Source organism: Plasmodium vinckei, assembly GCF_900681995.1.
Source record: "Plasmodium vinckei vinckei genome assembly, chromosome: PVVCY_05".
Classification (NCBI taxonomy): Eukaryota; Apicomplexa; class Aconoidasida; order Haemosporida; family Plasmodiidae; genus Plasmodium; species Plasmodium vinckei.
In genome coordinates, this window is record NC_051297.1 from 870,902 (window position 1) to 892,654 (window position 21,753).

General features: G+C 21.6%; 7 protein-coding genes across 7 annotated transcripts; all 7 read right to left on the reverse strand.

Moving 5' to 3' along the window:
* Window positions 1-572: 572 nt before the first annotated feature.
* On the reverse strand, window positions 573-4,013 carry PVVCY_0502450 (conserved Plasmodium protein, unknown function; the record flags this gene model as incomplete). The annotated part of the gene is made up of 1 exon (XM_008627612.2): window positions 573-4,013. The coding sequence occupies one exon, from the start codon at window positions 4,011-4,013 to the stop codon at window positions 573-575; it is 3,441 nt and encodes a 1,146-aa protein (XP_008625834.2).
* A 1,514-nt stretch (window positions 4,014-5,527) lies between these two features.
* Window positions 5,528-6,511, reverse strand: PVVCY_0502460 (conserved Plasmodium protein, unknown function; the record flags this gene model as incomplete). The annotated part of the gene is made up of 2 exons (XM_008627613.1): window positions 5,528-5,544; window positions 5,635-6,511. The coding sequence occupies 2 exons, from the start codon at window positions 6,509-6,511 to the stop codon at window positions 5,528-5,530; spliced, it is 894 nt and encodes a 297-aa protein (XP_008625835.1).
* Window positions 6,512-7,872: 1,361 nt separating this feature from the next.
* Window positions 7,873-8,385, reverse strand: PVVCY_0502470 (early transcribed membrane protein; the record flags this gene model as incomplete). The annotated part of the gene is made up of 1 exon (XM_008627614.1): window positions 7,873-8,385. The coding sequence occupies one exon, from the start codon at window positions 8,383-8,385 to the stop codon at window positions 7,873-7,875; it is 513 nt and encodes a 170-aa protein (XP_008625836.1).
* Window positions 8,386-11,317: 2,932 nt separating this feature from the next.
* PVVCY_0502480 (tryptophan-rich antigen tryptophan-rich protein) lies at window positions 11,318-12,516 on the reverse strand (the record flags this gene model as incomplete). Its single annotated transcript, XM_008627615.1, has 2 exons — window positions 11,318-12,112; window positions 12,238-12,516. The coding sequence occupies 2 exons, from the start codon at window positions 12,514-12,516 to the stop codon at window positions 11,318-11,320; spliced, it is 1,074 nt and encodes a 357-aa protein (XP_008625837.1).
* Window positions 12,517-14,296: 1,780 nt separating this feature from the next.
* Window positions 14,297-15,594, reverse strand: PVVCY_0502490 (tryptophan-rich protein tryptophan-rich antigen; the record flags this gene model as incomplete). Its single annotated transcript, XM_008627616.1, has 2 exons — window positions 14,297-15,166; window positions 15,400-15,594. The coding sequence occupies 2 exons, from the start codon at window positions 15,592-15,594 to the stop codon at window positions 14,297-14,299; spliced, it is 1,065 nt and encodes a 354-aa protein (XP_008625838.1).
* Window positions 15,595-17,467: 1,873 nt separating this feature from the next.
* On the reverse strand, window positions 17,468-18,900 carry PVVCY_0502500 (conserved rodent malaria protein, unknown function; the record flags this gene model as incomplete). Its single annotated transcript, XM_037635047.1, has 3 exons — window positions 17,468-18,042; window positions 18,228-18,711; window positions 18,835-18,900. The coding sequence occupies 3 exons, from the start codon at window positions 18,898-18,900 to the stop codon at window positions 17,468-17,470; spliced, it is 1,125 nt and encodes a 374-aa protein (XP_037490232.1).
* Window positions 18,901-20,933: 2,033 nt separating this feature from the next.
* PVVCY_0502510 (PIR protein CIR protein) lies at window positions 20,934-21,753 on the reverse strand (the record flags this gene model as incomplete). The annotated part of the gene is made up of 2 exons (XM_008627618.1): window positions 20,934-21,152; window positions 21,256-21,753. The coding sequence occupies 2 exons, from the start codon at window positions 21,751-21,753 to the stop codon at window positions 20,934-20,936; spliced, it is 717 nt and encodes a 238-aa protein (XP_008625840.1).

Here is a 21,753-nt window from a genome sequence, read left to right on the forward strand (position 1 = left end):
ATAGGTATATATGTTTCATCATTTTTCATTGAATGGTTTATAATTTCAATATATATTACATTCCTATGTATAAGCGTGCTATTTATATAACACTTTGTTAATACACGAATAATTCCATGCATATGTACATATTTATATGCATGTTTATGTGCACGCCTATGTACCAGTTGTCATATTAAACTAGTAAAATGATGTTTATTTTATTAACACAATATAGTATATACCCCTATATGTATATCCATGGATATACTTAAGTATGTACATGCATATGATGGATAAAAACAATATATAGTATATTTTGTTTCTACTAAAAAAATTATGATGATTAAAATAGTGTAGACATTTTATTGATTTAATATTTTTAGTTGTACAAATTTGGTGTAAGTTGACGAAAAAAAATAAAAAAAATAATAATATAAAAAAAAAGATAAAAACAAAATGGTGTAGTGTGTGTATCCTTATATTGGACAGGATAGAGAATACGCAAAAGTTGTTAATTTATAAATGTAATATGGATAGGAATATAATTTCCTTTTGTTTAGATTCTGCACATTATGTAGGATGATATGGGGTTAGGCTTCTTCAAGGGCTTCTTCTTCGATTAGGTTTTTATCTAAAATTTGTTTTTTTTGTTCTAAGTTTTTATCCATTTGTAGCATTAAATTATATAAGAAATCACAATTGGTTGAGAATTCTTTATTTTTTACAATAGTATATAAATCTATATATTTAAGAATAAATAATTTAGCTAGTCTGAATTTAAAAACAGGATTATTTTTACTTTTTTCATCTTCTTCGATTTCATTAATTGGATCATTATCAATATCCATTTTTTTTTTATAATCTTCTAATTTATCAATTAATTTTTCGATTAATAATTTATGTGCATTTTCTTGTTTTTTTGAATCAGTAATAGTTTCATCATCATCGATTTCCCAAAATTCGGCTTCTCTTCTTAAATAAATTTTATTAATTTCGAGTAGATAATTGTTCATATTTTTTAAAAAGCTATAATTGGTAAGTATATTTTTTTTAGATTTATCATTCAGCTCATTGGAAGTCAAATTTGTTTTGGGTATATCGTTTGAATCACTTATATTTGTAAGAGATGGTAAAGAGATGGATTGTAAATTATTAGTATTTTCACAAGGGGTATTATCTAAAACTTTTGTATATTTATAAATATTTTCAGTAACATTTGGATTATTTTTATTTATTTCATAATAATAATTCATTATATTATTTAATGTTTCAAAATGTTCAATTATATTTATTAAGTTATAAAGAGGTGAATTATTATTTATTATTCTTTTACTATATTTATTTGCTTCATTTTCAATATCAGGGTATTGATTAGTAGTTTCAAGCATATCTATATTTACATTTTTAAATTGAAAATTTGTATCTATATTATCTTTAGATTGTTTAGTTATAAATTTTTTTTTCCAAATATACCAACAATATTCTGTAGATAATAATAATTTAAAATGATTATAATTTTTAGAATGCTCTAAATAATTAATTAGGTCTGTCATAAAATTGTACATAATTTCTTCCGTTTTTTCGTTAGATATTTTTGAATTATTTTGTGAGTTATTTTTTGTATCAAGATCTTTCGATTTTATATTTTTATTATCATTATGATTGTTCATTTGGGGAGTGGTAGTACTTGTGTTACTGCTCATATTTTCTTTTGTGTCTTTTTGATTTGATTTTGTTCCTCTAGTATTTGATGAAGAATTCTTATCTTCATTAGCATTATTATTATTGGAAGTTGTTGTGTCATTTTTATTTTCATTGTTTGTTTCTTGTTTAAATATTATTTTTTTTTTCTTTAATATGTTATGTTCACAATTTAAAAAATTTAATGCCATAAGAATTTTGAAAAAATATATATTTAAAAAGTTTTCATCATGTATTAACATATTATATATATGTCTATTCCCTAAAAAATCAAAATCTCCATTATATAGATATTCTTTTACAGTATTTATATTTAATATATTTGTTTTTTTTAACTTTTTTATATAAAAATAAAATGTTTTAAAAGCATTGTATATATCTTCTAATTCTGATTTAGTTTCTGTAATGAACATTTCAGGATATTTTATAAACATAATAATATAGATATATGAAATATATACATTATAATTTTCAATTGGTTTATTTTTTACATTTATTTCATGTGAAGTTATTTTTTGGCTTTTTTCGGGGTTTAAATTGTCTGGAGATATATCGCATAATTTTCTTTTACGGGTGTTTTTATTTTCAGCATTTTTTTCAGGTTCTACTTTAGCTTCTATACTAGATGCAGATGTGTTATTTGACTGTGTCTTATTATGATTGGCAGTTTCGTCATTTTCCATTTGATGTGTACTAGTTTGGTCGTGGTTATCTAAATTTTCATTTTGGAATAGCTGATCTTGTATTTGAGATTGAATAATATTTTTTAATTGTTCATAATTTGTAATATTTTTTTTAATGTTTAATTGGAATTGGTCATAAATAAGAGAGCGATCATTTGCTGCATTAACATGAGATTTGAAGGAGTCGTAAAAAAAAAAATTAATATTATTTTTTAAAGACTGTCTATTACAAAATCCTAAATGATTATTTGGTAGACATTCAGATAATAATATGTTTAGAAAAAAAATACTTTGTGATTCTTTTTTTTCACTATTACTACATTTTTTATGTAAAATTTTAATAAAGCCAATTAGTTTAGCTCCGATTGTTTGTATTTTAATCATATCATTAAAAATAACATTATTTTGAAATAGTTTATATTTATATATAAAATCATTTTTATTTTTTATAAAGAAATTAACAAAATATTTTACAAACTTAATTGGAATGATATTTGCAAACTCAGTTAGTATTTCAATCAAATGTGTTGTATTAAGATAATATGGAGTTAATAATAAACAAACTTTTGAAAATATAACAATTAATTTAGCAATAAGTTTTGATAATTTAACTTTTGAAATAATTGAAAAGAAGAATGCTTTTAATTCAGATATAAAAGTATTTAAAATTTTATTAAAATTTGCATCATTAGTTTTTATTGGATTTTCATTTTTTTCTTCGTAAGTATTTGTGTTTTGAATAGAATGTGATGGGAAGTTTTCACAATTATTATTTGATGGTAGATTGGAAGTTCTTTCTATACTATTTGAGTCTAGTGGATTTTTATCAGTAAATATATTACTACCATAAGAAATAACTGATTGTTCATTTTTTTTATTATCTATATCATAACTTTGTAAATAGCTCATATTATCTTTTTCTTTATTTTCTTGCATTTGTGCATATTCAATAAAATGAAAACATTTTGTTATTATATTTTCATTTTGCAAACTGTTTAAAAGTATTTTAAAATAATCTCCTATGGATAATATTGCTTGATGACCATTAAAAAAAAATATTTTTTTTTTTAAATTGCTAATTTTGGTTGAAGAATTTTGATATTGTTCATCATTTTTGTTATTATTATTGATTGTATTGTTTTTTTTTAAATGTTGATTGTGTGTAGATTTAATTATTTTTGTACTGTCTGTATTTATATATAGACCATTAATAAAAACATTATAAAAAAAAATAGGATATGATCCATCGTTTAATAATTCATTATTAATATCATATTTTTTTATATTATTTAAAAATTGTTTATTTTGTTCATATTTATTTAAATATTCTTTTTCGGAGTTTAAAATGTTTAAGTAATCATTGGTTAGGTTTTTTTTTTTGTTTTTTCTTATTTTTCTTGCTTTTTTTATTTTCCTTGTTCTTTTTTTTTTGTTTTTTAATAATAATATGAAATTGAATTGTTTTCTGTTTTTAATATGCTCTATTTTGTATCGTTTTAAGAGGAGAGCAATTTTTTTATTAATAGTATTTGTGTTTATGTGTTCTCTATTTATATATGCACATTCAGTGGTTGCCTCATCGTGATCACTATGTTGTATTAATTTTGATTTGTGGTCCACACATTTTTTATCATTAGGGTTGGTCATTTTTATTGCCATTCGTTTTTTAACTCTTTTCAGTATGGTTTAAAAAATGGATAAAAAAGGATAGGGAGTAGCTAATTGTTCAGTAATATATGCTATTCCCTGTTTTGTACTTATTTATGGCATGCCAAATGCAATCCCCTTATTTTGAGATGCGTAAAAAGGGGTGATACTATTTTTGTTTATGGGAAATATATAAAATATGGTTAAGTATAACAATTGTACAAAATCCCAAGAGGGCATATATATTTATATATGTACATATTTCTGTGATGTTATTTTCATTTTATATTTTCCTTTTCACAATTTTGTTATTAAACAAGAAAATGAATTGATGAAGGAATATCGAAAAGAATTTTTAAATCACTGATTATTTAGTCGCATTATTAATTGAATAAATGGGGATGCATACATTATGGTATTCACGAAATAATAAACATGTGGGCTATGCCATTTATTGCGTTAATCATGTAAGGATAAATAAATTAATGAATGGATATATAACATTGTTGTGTTTAATTTTGTACTCTTTCAAATTGATATTATTATTATGAATAAAAATGTATATATATTTCCAAATTGCATAAAAAAATAGTGAGTTTAAAATGTGTTAATACTTTTTTATTCGTAAAGAAATATATAATAATTTTATTCATTACTTAAGAAAGAGATAAAAAAAAAAACAAATTTTTGTAATTTTATATTCTTAAACAAAATATTTTATTTTTGTAAAATTACTGTATTTATAAGGATAGTAGTGTATATAGTTAAATTTGTATTTACAAAATAAATAACATAATTATATGGAATAATATTGCACTGCTATTTATTATAGTACAATAAGGTTGTGAAAATAAATGATACTTTATTACTTGCAAAAAAAAAAGATGAAATTAACTGATTAATAAATAAAATAATAAATAAACAACAATCGGGAAATAGTTTGAAATGGTAAATAAATTAAAAAAATAATAATGATAATATAAAAACAAAAACAAAAACAAAATAAAACGATAATGCAAACAAACAGTAGACCAAGTAAAAACACAAATAGCAATATTATAAATAATAGTTAATTAGCTAATTAAAAGTAGTATACTTATCCGTTAGGCAAACTGAATGAATTGCATTTATATAATAAACCATGTTTATTTCCATTAGTAGAAATGAAATAAACAAGTGTTTATTGTGTTTTATTGAGCGGAATGTAAATATATTTATAAAGTGGGTATATAAAAACGGTTTCAAAATATGTTAATATCTATAACATTTTTTTAACGGACTTTGAATTATAAATAATATGTTCACTAATTTAAAACGGGATCCAACAAATGAACGGCTTTAGTATATATATGTGTTTGCATATAGATAGTGATATGCTTTCCTCTTTTGTATATCTATCATTATGGTGTTTTATTTAATCATCTTGGAAAGTAAATTAACTCGGTTTTGTTTTGATAAAACCTTAAATTTTTAATGAGGGATTATTGGTACATAAATGTGTACGTACTACTATGCTAGAAAGATAATTGAACTAAAAAAAAAATAATAAAAAATATATTATAATAAAATAATAGTAATATTAAAAATATGGGTAGATAAAAAATTAGACGTTTGAACTTACGGTACATAATGCCATCAATTTCTGATAGTGAGACGTTAAGGTCAAGCATTTTAAGATAGGTAGAACTTCGATAATTTTTAATACGTTTAAGAACCTTATAATCAAAACTATTATAATATTTTTCTTTTTCTTTCATAATGGAATAATCAGGATCCCATATTCTATTAAATCGGCTAGTTAGATCACCATCATTTACATAGTTTACAAAACTATATAGCAAGAATGGAATTGAACTGAGCATAATTAATAATATAGTTGATCCAAAAAAAAAGACTTTATATTTTATGGCTTGTGATTTGTAAGCATCTGCTTCTACTTCTAAATCTGCTATTTTTTGATTTTTATCGGATATATATTCCATTAATGTTTTTGGAATTTTTAATTCTTTTTTTTTAAAAAAAAAGTTTTTTATTTTATTATACCATAATTTATCTATTTCTTCCTGTTTTTTTTTTTCTTCTTCTCGTTTTATGAGTTTATTATCTATTTCTTCTTGAGTTGTGATATAACGGCTTAGCATTTCTTTATATAACTCGTGATCTGGTCCTATTACTATAGGTTTTGGAGGCTCATCCTTACCGTCTTTCCCATTTTTTCCACCTTTGTTGGATTCATCGCTTAGTTTCCTTTCATTTTGTCCTGAAGTTTTAATATTTTTATCATCAGTTTTATTAGAACTTTTTAAGTTGAGTGAATTGTTTGAAGAATCATTTTTTTTTGACCTAAATATGTTTCGAATTCCACCATATATTCGTGAAAATCCAAAAATCTTATCAATAAAATTTAATATAGGACTAATAATTATTATACTATCTACATTTTGTATGTTTAATGCCAAAACAAGGACAATAAGGAAAAGCACTTTTTTATATGGCATTATATTCAAACATAAATATAGTTAATTATTATAATTCCTATACATAGGAAGGGTCATATTGTCGTATAATGCTTAAAAGTGTGTTTATATATTTGTAGTAAATATATACATAGATAACAATAATTTTTGTTTATTAATTATAAGCATGAATAAATCAATTAATTGAAAAATATTTACCAATGTTCATAAAAAATATATATTATTTTTTTTTGCATATTAAATATTGCCTATGTAAAATTAAAAAAAAAAAAAAAAATTGCCTATTAATAAATTGCCTGCGACAAAAAAAATTATACTAATAATAGAAAAATAATATACCTTATTAAATAAAAAGGTTATAATAATAAACTTTATTATTATTTCATTTATATTTTTTTTTTAATATATAATAAATTATGGTGAATATATACAAATTGAATAATAATAAAAAAAAAACATGATAATATTTTTTTCATTTGATGTTTGTAAATTTGGTGGTTTCATGTGTTACTACTTTAAAATTAATTAATAAAATTGACAGACAAAGGAGAACTAAAAAATGGTTTAAGGATTTTTTATAGATATATGAACCTGGTAATAATATAGCAGGATAATTGTAGTACTATTATTATGATTTGTTTGTGAAAAATGGGGTTATAGAATTATAAAATGGTAGACTTAAAAATAAATTATTATTCTAAGTCATTTATGGTGGATTTTATTTTTTATTTTCTATTAATGCATAACAAACAATTGTTTAAAAGTTATTTAATTTTAATAGTTTATTATAATGACACACCATTATATATGCAAAAAAAATTAATGTATATATATGTTTAAATCGGGATGTAAGGAAAAAAAAACATGATAATGAAATATAATATTTGTGTTGAATTATTTAATAATGTCATTAATTTCAATCATTAATATGAACGATATTAAAATTATATTTTCTTCACAATAATAAAAAAGGCATGCAATGTAATGCATTTTACACAATATATTATTAGAATTGAGATTTCTTGTTATAAAAAAATTCTTTAATATGTTTTATATACATATTAATTATATGTTGAATGTATTTCTTAATACTAATTATATGGAATTATTCATAAAATAAAAAATAGTTTTTATGATGATAAACAAGAAAAAACGGATAATGAAAAAAGAACATTAATTTAATATAACTTTAGTATTATATCGTTCTAATGAAAAAACGGAAGTATATATATATATTCTATAATTGAAGCATCAAATATTAGCTTTTTTAAAAATCAAATAGATTTTTATCTAAACATACATATTCTGTATAAAAATAAAAAGATTTAAACTGATAGATTGGTAATATACTAATATTTAACTTAACTTGAATTATTATAATTTTAATGCTTTGAATTATTAATCAAATCATCAATTTTATAGGAATTATCGGGTTTTTCAGGTTTAGGGATTTTTACAGTATATGGGGCGGCTGGGGTTCTTCCGCCACCTTCTATTATAGTAATTGCTGTAAGTCCATCAGAAACTGGAGTTAAAACTGGTGGGGCTTTTTTTTGAGGACGTCCACTTTTTGGGATTTTAAGATAGTCCTCTTTTTTTAAGGGTTTTTTTTTGCGTGATTTACCGCCTCCGAATAAGTTTGCTAAAGTACCGTGTTTGTGATAATGAATTGCACCATAAGTAGTACCAGCTGCTAATGCTAATGTTGCAAGTAATGTAGATATAAATGCAGCTTTGTTATTTTTAATCATTTCACCAAGGGACTGTTTGCCATCCTTCTTTACTCCATTGTTTGAATCATCTGCTTTAGCTTGTACGTAATTATTAGATCCTGGGACTATTACGTTTATGGCCAATAAAAAGGCAATAAAATATATTGCTTTTGTTAATTTCATTTTTGTATAATTAAGTAAAAAAAATTATAATATAATAATATTAATAATAATAAAAAATATAATAAATTTATAAAGCGGAATTAATATAATTATATGAATTTATTATAACATTATGATAAAAAATAAAATACAATATATATTATTAAAATAGCATTGTTTAATATTATATATATATATATAGTAATTAAAAATAGTTTTTTAAAGGATAAAAAAGTTATAATATTTTATATATAGAGATTTTTTTAATTATAAACTTAAATAAAAATCTAATATATTTTTTTTAGTGAAGCTGCATATAAAAATAATATATCCTTTCTTATTATAGCCACTTGCTAGTTTTATTAGTTTTTTATTATTTTTTCGTAATTAATTGCTTAATATTTTATTATATTGATTGAATTTAATGCAAATAATTGATAACATTTTCTTGTATTCTTTGGATTGCATGCTAAATAATATTAGTGCATTATTTAATTACTAAAATTTATAGGTTTTTTATAATAATATATATCGGGATAGTTTTATACAATTTTAAAGCAATTATTAAAAATTATAATAATTATTGAATATTGGGTAATTTTTTAGATAACAATATAAAAGTTTTAAGATAGAAATAATTAAGAAAAACGACAACACTACTGTATTATTATATAAAAAAAAAATTATTATATAATATTTTTTAATAAGCAATAGTTTAATACTCTATATAATAATTATTGTTTTATACTTTTTGCTGCAATAAATAAGAAAATAATAAATTTAATAAGAGATATTTTTAAAATATTGCATTCGCACTTGCTATTGACAAATAATTTATAACTAGCTAAGTATAATAAATATTATATATGTGTACTTAATGCTAAATTTTTGGTAAATATTTCAATTTATTTATCTTTGTTTTGAAAGTATTTAATTCATAATATGTTTCATGGAACTTATAGTAATAATAAATGAGACTAATATGATAGAATAGGATTATTATACTGTTTATAATGTTTATAAATTAAACAAGAGGGTAAAATAACAAAATGAAATGGCTACATATTTATTGTTTAATAAAATATATTATATAATGAATGTAAAAGGAAATATAAAAAATTATTACAAGAAATAAACAAATGCAAACTTTTCATATTTAAAAATTTGTTTAATATTACAAGTTTTAAAGTAACTATAATTATTCTATTTATTTGGAATTATTTAATTTTACACTATCATCATTATCATATGTCATATTAAATAACATTAAAAAAATATATTTATGTGAAATATTTATGTGAACAGGTTTTTACAATTTATAAAATTCATACACAACAAAAAATATATTGGTACAATATAACTGCAAAATAATAAATAGTAATATTATATAAAAAAAACAAATGTTCACATTTAGTTTTTTTGGCATAAAGCTGTTACAATGGATTATATATATTTTATTTTTAAAAAAAATTAAAATAAAATTTCCCAAATATATGATTGAGGGAATATATGTGTTGTATATGCATTATTTCCTTTAGTGCTTATGTATATTGGAGGGGCAATTTTATGCATAATGTTATTGTTTTCTTTCTGGCTAGTATGTGTCTTATAATATAGTATATATGAATAAGATCTTAAAATATTTTTGGTATGTTAGTTATATATAACAAGTTTAATTATAAAAATGTCTCATAAATAAGTAAAGGTGTTTTTATTTTTAATAAAATTTAAAAAAGCTTTCATTTCCCAGTCTTATGAAATATTGTAATAATAAATATAGTGAAAGTATATAATATGTTTGTTTGTTATTTTGACTGGTGCCAATATTATATAATTAATATATTAATTTTGTTCATATTTTTAAATAAAAAAAGCTGCAACAATCAAAAAGAATAAAATAAGAGATTAACAAAAATGTGTAGCATTATTTATAATAATAAGGAGTAGTAATGCGGTAAAAAAATTATTAAATAGACAATTGAAATTTTTATTTAAAAGGGAGAAATAACAAGATTAATTTGGGTAATATTTATTGGAATAAAAATAGTAAAATTTTTGTATGTGTCTTGGGTATATATATATATATATATATATATATGAACATACAAATTAAGGGCATAAATAAATTGCGTTATTTTTTAGCAATACACAGTGGTTTAGTCCTCCTATAATTTAGTAAGATATTGATAAAATATTTTATTAGCTTATTATTTATAGAAACATTACTAATGAGTAGGAAATTTATTATTGTATGAGTGTTAATTTGAATAATTAACTATATTTTATAAATTGAATGGAGTAAATAAATTACTTTTAAAGAATCCAAAATATCGTTTGGATATATTTAATCATGTTAATTACAGATATATATGTGGATTTTCTTTTTATGAACAACCATAAAAAAATAATTAAAAAAAAATTGTATATGCATTTAATATATTATATGCAATATAGATATATTAATCAATTAAAAATATTCAAATATGGAAAAAGCTTATATGAATTTTATATATTTAAAAACGTTTGTCTTGGTTAAATTATTTCACATAACAATTCATACACATTTATATATGCATGTATATATATGTATCGGATATATGTAGTTCCCTTATACATAGTAAATATATGAGGCAATATATTTTTTGAAAATTGTAATAATATGGGCTCCCATAATTTTATTATATAAATGTTCAAAACATGTGTAGGAGGTTTATGTTTTGTTTTTTCTGTATGTGTAATTATATCATTTTGATTATATAATTTATTTGAAATTTAAATTAAATTAATTTTAAATATATCATGAAAATTAAAAATAATGAATAATATAAGGTGTTGTTATTAAATTATTACATAAATGTATTTATTTTATTTAAATTTTTGGAGTTTTGTTATTCTAGTTTTGACAATATTTCATAAAATAAAACTCGTGATTAGTTAATAGTTTTTACAGGATTTAATTGAATTTTGTATATCTGTTTCTTGCGAAATAATCATTTCTTTCACTTGTCCATATAAACCAGTGTTTTTCTTTAATCCAATCATCAACAAATCTATCTACCCATAGGTCAAATAAGGTTTGTTTCTCAGTTTTCCATCGTCCCCAAGAACCTGATTGATGATCTATAAGTTCTTCTTCTTTTTTCTTTGTCCAATTATTCCAATCAACCATTTCTCTATTTATTCTGGCTCTCCAGGTAACCCAATTATTTCTTTCTTCAAAATCATAACATTTAACCCACGTAGATTCCCATTTTGCCCAGTAAGCATCTTCTTCGCGTTTCCATTCAGAATCTAGCCATTTATTTATTATTTGATTTCTCCATTTTAGCCATTCATGAATACTCCATACATTTAGATAAGACTCATTATCAGATAACCAATCATTCCAATCTTTTTTGATTAAATCTTTTCCTTCTGTTCTCATCCATTCATCCCATTCACGTTCATCTAATGCTCGATTTTTTTTTAAAATATCTGATTTTATACATTTTTCAAATTCTGGGCTATAATGTGTCCATTTATATTCCATATATTTCATATATTCAGACCAATCGTGTTCTTTTCCTCCTAGCCATACTAATTTTTCTTTTTCAACAATATCTTTAAATTTATCCCATTCTGCTTCTATCTTTTCTTTCCATTGTTCCCATTCATTTACTTTCCATTCTTCAGTTTTTAATGGATCAACAAAATAATATTCTATCGTTGAATTAGGGGGGCCACCATATTCGTGTGAATTTACTTGAAGCTAATGAGGTTAAAAAAATATACATGTATATTGTTGATGTGTAAAAATAAAGAGAGAATTTATGAAAAAATCATATTACATATATATAAAGAGTAAGAGGAAAATAGATATATTTTTTATATTACCGGTGAAAAGTTACCAAATATGTTTGCACCATTGGGTACATATTGTATAAGTGATGCACCAAGAGCGCCAAGAGCACCAAGAATACCAAGTCTTTGAGGCTTAGGTTGGTATCTTCTTATTCTTAATTCTCTTTGAGATTCATTTGACCTTTGATCTGGATTATCATAAAGAGGGTTTGACGGATTGGGTGAATAAGAAGGAGAAAAACGAGTAAAATGGGGGCGATCAAGTTGCGTGGTGTGAGAAGATTCATATAATTGCTTATAATATGGATCCATTTTTAATATATTTTATAATATTATGATAAAATTTATTATAATAATTATTGATTAAATTATATGATATAGTAAAAATAAGTTAGAAACAGTTTATTATATAAGTTTTAATTCATTAGTTATATATTTTTTTTAACTGATTCGACATATTTTGTCGTATAAATTATAACTAAAAGATACTTTGTATTTCAACCTTTAAAAACTTATACGGAAATAAAATAAAAAAATATTGTTGAAAAGTTAATTAACTAAAATAAAAATGTGAAAGTATAAATTATGAGCGTACACATTTAAATGCACACATAGAACAGCACGATGTACAGAAAAATAAAGGATTAAAAACGATTATATAAAATATTATATTTACATAATTAAATTCATAGAATAAATTGTGTCATTATAAATTAAAAAAAACAGATATCACAAGTATTCATTCTGCAAAAAAATGTGTCATTTTATATAATGCGCAAATTTTTTATATGCTTATGGAATAGGTTTGGGTTTTTTTTTTTTTGATTTTATACATTCTATATGCACAAATAAAAAGAGAAAAAAAAAATATATCGATTAAATAAAATTACACATATTAGTGCCTACATTTTATGAAAGCACGCATCTAAATAAAAATAATTTATAAGCACATTGCGATATGTTCTAGTTAGATTCAAATTTTATATTTTTTGCAGTGGTAAAAAACTCAAAAAAAAAATAATAATAATAATAAAAATTATACCAAAAAATAAAAACACACCAAAAAATATATCCAACGTATAGTGTAAAACACACATAAATCTTATATTATGTGGAATACAAATCTACTATAAAATCAAAATAATAGATGCATCTAAGGCAAACAATGCAGAAAAATTAAAATAATCACGTAATTTTTGATATAAATATAAATAGAAAAATACAACCTATATAATAGAAATAAAAGAAAAGATACTAAAAATATAGTTCATTATTTAATTAAAAATTTTAATCCTTTATATGCATTTTTTAAATTCAAACATCTAAATATTATTTTACATCGCAACATTTTTGATAACAAATAACCTATACACATAATATATAAAAATTATTTATAATTTTATTTGTATACTTATGAAAAAAAAACCATTCATTTTATATTTTTAACTTATCTATAGATCTAAATAAAAAGAAGAAAGCAAGTAATAAAAATTTGTATTTATTTTGATAGGTTTATATGTGTATAGGGCATATATTCATTAAAAATATAAAACCAACAATAAAATTAATGTGGTGAGAATGAGCAAATAATTAAGGTATTATTTGTATAATAATTTCTCTTACTATATATTTTTGATAAGTCACACATACATGAATTATAATATGAATAATAACAACTGTGATGATAATGATAATAATAATGACAATTTATTATGCCCTCATTAAATATTTCGATGTTTTATATTTTTTTAACTATCGCTATGATTTTATGACTATCATATTTAATATAAATTATTATTTATTTAAATAATGTGTAAGATAAAAGTATTCATACAAATGTTTTGACAAAAAGTTAAAATCAAATATATATTTTTGATTTAAAGGTGAATATTATGTAGTACTAAAAATATCGGTATAGTGGTATAGAAATTGTAACATTAAAAAAACAAATTAAAAAACATGTTATGAGCATTTATATTTTAGTATACATAAATGTGTGAATTAATTTATAACTATAAATCGGAAATGTGTATTAAATGAAAATATATGCATATATATTTACACATGAAATATAAACAAATATTATAATATATCAATTTTCGAGTAGTGGAGAAATAAGGTGTATTTTTTCCTGTTGTTCTGTGGTTTGTTCAGATTCGTTTTCCAATGAAAGTGCCTGTTGCTCTGCAATCCAAACATTCCATTGTTTTTGATTTATCCATTTGGTGATAAAAGTTTCTACCCATTCTTTATATAAGATATGTTTACCATCTTTCCACATTAAATATTTATTTAATATATTTTCAACAAACTCATTGTCCTTTGTTTTAACCCATTCATTCCATTGGTTTTGTTCGTCTTTTTTTCTGTTTATAAATTCATTATATCTTTTATTATCTAAGTAATGAAGACTTTTGAAACGTTTTTGTTCAAACTTATCCCATTTTTGTGATTCTTGACGTTTCCAATCAAGCTTGGACCATGATAAGATTTTATTTTTTTTCCATTTCATCCATTTATTTACAAAATTATCAGAAAATTCGTTGTGGCTTTCTAGAACCCAATTTTTCCATTCCATATAAATAAAACGAATTCCATCAGATTTCATCCAATCGATCCACTTTTTAGAATCCCAACTAGAATATTTGCTTATAACATTAGTTTCAAATTCATCATCGAGATTCTTATTATAATGATTCCATTTATTTTCTAATTCTATTAAGAATAAATTCCAATCATTTTCTTTTTTTTTAATCCACTCATATTCTTCATTATTCATTTCTATATTAAAAGCATTCCAATCTTGTTCCAAAGTATAAATCCATCTTCTCCATTGTCCTTTTTTCCATCGTATTGATTTTTCATCATTGTATTTCCCTAATTCATAATCATATGGTTGATCGTCATCACTATCTTGATCACTGTTCTCATCATAATTACCAATAGATTTGTTTTGTCTTTCCTAATAAAATAAATGAAGAAAGAACAATAAATAAATGTGAATATAATTTTTGTAAAAAATATTAAAAAAGAGGAATATCTATGAGTTTGGTGTATATTAAGATGCCAAAGACATTATTTCATCAAAGTATGAGTTAAAATATGCATTTTCATGTCTTGGATTTTATCGGTTAATTTATTGATTATTATTTATTATTATAATTTTTAGAGTATTTATTATTTTATTTCTATTACCTTATTGTATTCGGTGTATATGCTGCGGGCAGTCATGAACATATGTGCAAACATCATAGCATATAAGATCATTATTATGAAAGATGAAGTATAATCGTTGTTTAGAATATTAGTGATGTTTTTAATAGCAACATTGTTATGGGGGTCCGATACCATATTTGCTAAGTCTATTGCATTTTCTGTGATTCCATCCATCGTATTTTAGAAAAAATATAATAACGAGCAAAAAAATAGCAATTTTAATCTGTGTATTACCTATTTGCACTTCTATAACATATATTATATAAATTAATTATTTTCATTCCATATATTATGTAAAAAACAGGCAAATATTAATAAAAATGTCTATATTTATTTTTCAAAATATAACAAAACGAATATATTTTTGATAGCATGGATTTATCTATTTTGACAATTTGGGATTTTCCAACTAATATAAATGTGTAGATATATAAAGAAAAACAAAAAATGTTTAAATAATTGTAATATAAATTTTTTTTTCTTAATATTATGACATTTTTTTTGAAATTTTTTATTGGAATAGAAATATGTATTAATATATTTAGTAATATTATTTTATTATATATAATATCGAAACAATTATTAGATGTATATAAATATTTAAAACAATATATTAAGCCGGTTATATATATATTATAGTCAAATAATTTTTTTTTCTTTAAATTTTATAAAATTATGGAAAAAAATAATAATTTTATTACAAAAAATATTTATATATTTTATAATTAAATAAAATTTGGAACATAATAAATGCGTTATGGTGGTAGTAAAAGAATATTACTATGGATGGTCAAATAATTAATCCTTAGGTGATGAATGCATTATTTTTTTAAATATACACATTTAAATTTTTGAGATAGAACAATCAATGTTTTTAGTTGTAAAACCAATAAATTACTTTAATTTTATTTTATAAATATATTTTTAATTTTATATATTTATAATACTTAAATTGTTTAATATATTATTACAAAAATTGTGGTGTTTTTTATAAGTTAGCATTATAATTTTATAGAAAATTGGTGTAATTAAAAAGTATAAATAATTTTAAGTTTTTTATAAATTTTATCCTGCTATATTTATGCTTTAAATTATTATTACTTTGGCATTGACATGTTATCTATCAATCCAACCTCAAATATATTATAATAGTTATGTTACTCTTTTTTTTTTATTTGGTTGTTTTATTATACACATCTATTGAAATGTTGATTATTATATATTTTTTAAATATCAACATAAAATAAAAAAAATATAGTTTTACCGTCTTTCCAATTTATATAACTTGAAATTAATAAAATAACATTTTTCATAAGCTTTAAAAAAAGTAATAAATAATATTATATAATTTCATAAAAAAGTGGACAAAATAATTAACCTCATTTGAAGGAAGGAACAAAACAAGTTGTCTCTAAGTTATTATACATAATAAATGAAATATATATTATGTTTTATTAATTTGAATTATATAAAAATATACTTTCACACCTTATAAATAAAACACATAAAATTAAACAAAAGGGAATTTAAAATTATTTAATAAAGAAACGAGGAAACAACTTTATGAGAATATAAAATGTTTCAAATAGAATTGTGCAAGCATGCGCTACTCATTTTACAATGTTATCTTCTTTCCTGTTTATGGATTTTCCTATTTAATCTATATATCCATCTCTTTCAAAAATTATGCAGCATATTAAACACACCACTGTCATTTAATTATATTTAGCTAAAATGGTTAAAATGAAAAATTATAATGGATATAAATATTAAAATTTATAAAAAGAATGAGTAGACATTTATAGATAATTACAAAAAATGTTTTATATGCTAAATTGTTGGTCAAACCTTTTGCATTCTTGATGAATTTTCTAATATTTGGTTTTATATTCATTACAAAAGCATAAATATTATAAATGATGTTAAAAAATATTTTTAGGATATTATTGATTTTTTTCTTAGTTCTAAATTTTATTTAAAGATATAATTTTGTTATATAATTTCGTTTTCATTTCAGATTAAATATTTTATATTCTTAATCAAATTATCAGCAACCAGTAGCTGCAAATAATACTATTATTCCTATTATAGTTATAACAGATTGAAATGCTGTTGCAGGAACTAGAATTCTGTCCAATGTAGTTAATATTTTTTTTACAACATCATGTTTGTCTATCGGTGCTTTTTGGGCTATTACTCTTTCGAATAAAAGTTGTTCAGCTTCATCATATAATTTATCTCTTAATGTTACATCTATTTTATTAAGGCTGCGTATTTTAGTCAATATATCTGGCTCATCATCATAATCATACTCAACTAAACGTTCATCATCACCTTTCTTTATTACTACAACTGGATTTTCTCTTTTGTTCTTATCTTTTATATATGAGGGGTTATCTCTAATTTTTGTTGGTTTATATGAAGGTTCAACCATGGGATCTCTTTCAGCACCAAATGAAGAAGGATTATTCCTTTTTTTATTTTTTATCACCCTACTTTTATCGTCGTCATCGTCATAAACATATTCATCATCGTCATCGTCGTCGTCATAAACATATTCGTCATCGTCGTCGTCATAAACATATTTGTCATCGTCATCATAGACATATTCATCATCATCATCTTTATCATTATCGGAATCGTCGTCATCTTTATCATCATCATCGACATCATTTTTATCGTCATATCTATAGGAATAGGCATCGTGCTTGTCATCTGCATTATCTAATAATTATATTGTATTTTTATTTTAATATTGTTTCAATTTTTTTTTTGAGTATATATTTTTATAAATATTTTTTTCTTACCATCCATATACATTTGAATTGGGTTATCCTTTTTTCTATGTAATGCATCAATTATCTCCTTTTGATTATCTAAATTCTCTTTATGATCATTGTCTTTTAGTGCATCAATTTCTGATTCGATTTCCTTAGAGTATGGAATAACTTCTGGATCATCTTCTAAATCATCAGATTCATCGTTTGAATTTTTTTTTATTAAATTGTTCATAGATGGTTTTATAATAAATATTTTTCGAAAAGCTTTTTTTATTATACCTAGTGGTTTGCTTTTTTTTAATTTATGATTATGATCAAATATTTTTTTTTGTATTTCCTCAGAAGTACTTGCCTTTTTATCATTATTTTGGTTACATTGATTTGTTATGTTATATTCACTTGGGGACGATACAATTTCTTTAGTATTTAATTCCTCTACAGGGTTATCATTTTTTAGCAATAGTTTGCCTCCATTTTTTATTTCATTTTCAGGAGAAATAGCAAATGATGTCTTAAAAAAAATGAAAGGATTGGAAAAGACAAATATATATATATATATTAAAATTATGTATAGTCATACAATTATGAATAGTGTATATTAATAGATTCTTTTATTATTTTTTTAAATTATTACATTTTTAAAGCATAGGAATACATATATTATGAGAAAATATGGAAACATGTTTGTAGGTTTTTTCATGCCATTTTTATTTGGTCTATTTTATTTCAATGGATTTAACGCTTTTATTATTAAATGGTTAATATATTAGTATACATATTTCATTTATAGCTTAATTAGTAATGATGTTTGATTTTTAATCTTATAAAATTTCAATATATATCACATAATTATTAATATAATAAAGGAGCTATTTATAAATATATGGATATATATACTATTTGTGGAATTTAATATACATTTGTTTTATACACACATTAATTTTTCATAAAATATAAAACAGTTAAAATTACTTTTATATGTCTTTAAAAAATTTTGAAATGATCGATTTAAAAAAAAATTATTTTATTTTCGAAATATCAAATAAAAATTGAACAAAATATATTTGTTGCAAATTCCATATATAACATCATTAAAAATTTTATGTATATAATGAGAAAACAACAATTATATTATTTATAATTTTTAATATAATACTTTTTCAACGATCGTACAATTAACAATAATTAAAACAAATGATTTAATATATGCAACCAAGATAAATAAATGTGTAATTGTGTATTATTATTATGGGTGGTGGTATAGATTAAGGAGTATTTGTCGTTATAAATTTAATTAATAATATGTAATTGAAATGTTATAAATATTATTAAAATGTTGAAATTAAAAATAAAAGAAAAAATGTAATATAAATATTTTTATTTGTTATAAAATTTTTTTTTATAAAATGTTGCATTATATTAAAAATTTATATAGACCCATATAGTTGTCTTTATTTTTTGTTTATATATGTAACAATAAAATATTACAATAATGGTTTATTTATCATTTATAACTTGGCATTTTCGAGTATATATTTATAGAAAATTTCACAGTTATATGGATATTTACAAAATAAGTATAAAAAAATAATATGAGGATGCAAAAACACAAAACAAATTTATTTACAATATTATAATTTAGTTAAACTTATTTCTCTTATTTAATTTATCATAATGTTATTTCAAAATACAAAAATATAGATAAATGATATGCCAATATTATATGATACTTTTGCTTTTTGCAAAATATTGATTTGTATATATTATCTGGGATAAATACTGCTTCCTCTCTCTTTCAATTTTAATATTAAAATGTTTGAATTCGCTATTTATTAGAATTTATAATATTAGATTTATTATATTAATCCATGGCGTTTGTTTTTAATGTGTGTATGATAAGAATATGCATAAATAAGTATGCATCCTTGATGTTTTAATAAAATTGTCTTTTGATAGTTTATCATGCCTATCTATATCGATATTACGTATTTACGCAATTGGACGTGCACACACGTTTGTTAGTAGTAGAATAATTATAATTACTACTTGAAAATTGGAATTCGTGTTTTAATCATACAAATAGAAGCAATGAGTCATGCATCTATGATTCATGGAAAATAAAATAATTTAAAAAAGCATATATTAAAATAAAAAAAGTTAATTAAATGAATTAATAAAATTATGACTAAACAAAAATGTATTTAATATATATGAGTTTTATATATCTAACATATAACATAAATTATAAATTTATTACAATATATAAAATTCATAAACATTACAGATACTGTAACATGCAATTATATATGCCTCTTCTTATTATATTTCAATACTATGCTCATCAAATTTTTATGGGTCAAAAATTTAAATATTGAATAAAAAATTAAAAAACTAATAATTAAAATTAAGCATCTTCTGCTAATTTCGAAAGCATTGTTACAGTTATAAATTTATATTTATTTTTAAAAAGGTATCCTAATATTACATCACAATTATTTTAATTATTTGCCTAGTGTATAATAATAGAAATTGTGATTCAATATGCGGGAAGGATATATACTCGGATTGTTTTAACATATTATATTAATCAAGAGAAATTGATTAATACTATTTATTAAATATAAATAGTTTATCTCTTATAGAGCTATGGAATTAGGCCTTGTTTAAAATTAAAAAACATAAGATTTTAATCCACAATTGTATAAAAGTTATGAGTTTTAATTATGCAAATAATCATGTATTTGCTGGTGTTATATTCGTTATTATTTGAGTCTCAGGATCTTCACCTTTTTTATCTTTTTCATTTTCTTCCGACACTTGATTTTCCTTCTTTTCGTCTTCAGTATCGTTTTCAATAACATTTGTTTCTTCTGGAGAGGTTTCTTTTACTTTGTCTGTAAGTGGGATTCCAGTTCTAAACATAGATTTCATCCAAATTTCAAAGGATCTAAACTGTTATTATGAAAAAAAAAATATATAAATATATAAGGATCGAATAAACATAAAAAAAAAAACAAATAAAAATATATAATTTTTGAAGTATGATTATTTTTACCTTATAAATTATTAATAACAAAACAGGAATAAGTATATATATAAATGAAAATAAAACTCGTGAGTAGTGTAGTTTATCATTTGTATTATTTTCCTGTTTCAAGTATTTCATGTCGACACATTCCAAGCTTTCATCATCATTATTATTATAATTAGAACAATTTGGTATTGTTGATAGTCCTGGTATTTTATTTACATAATCGCTATTACGTAGAATAAACTCACGCCGAGCATTATAATAGTCATTTCCCAAGTTATATAATTCTTTACAATATTTGTTGCATTTATAAAAATTACATTTTTCTGCTATTTCATTATATTTTCGTGAAAATTTTTCATAATATGGTACATAATATTTTATATCCTTATCATTATTTCCATGAGATATTGTATAAATTAATGATATATTTATATAATAATAAAATATGCGGTTTAATTCATCTAAATATTTCTGGAATATTTGTCTCAATTCTTCTGGTGGGAATTCACACAATGACAT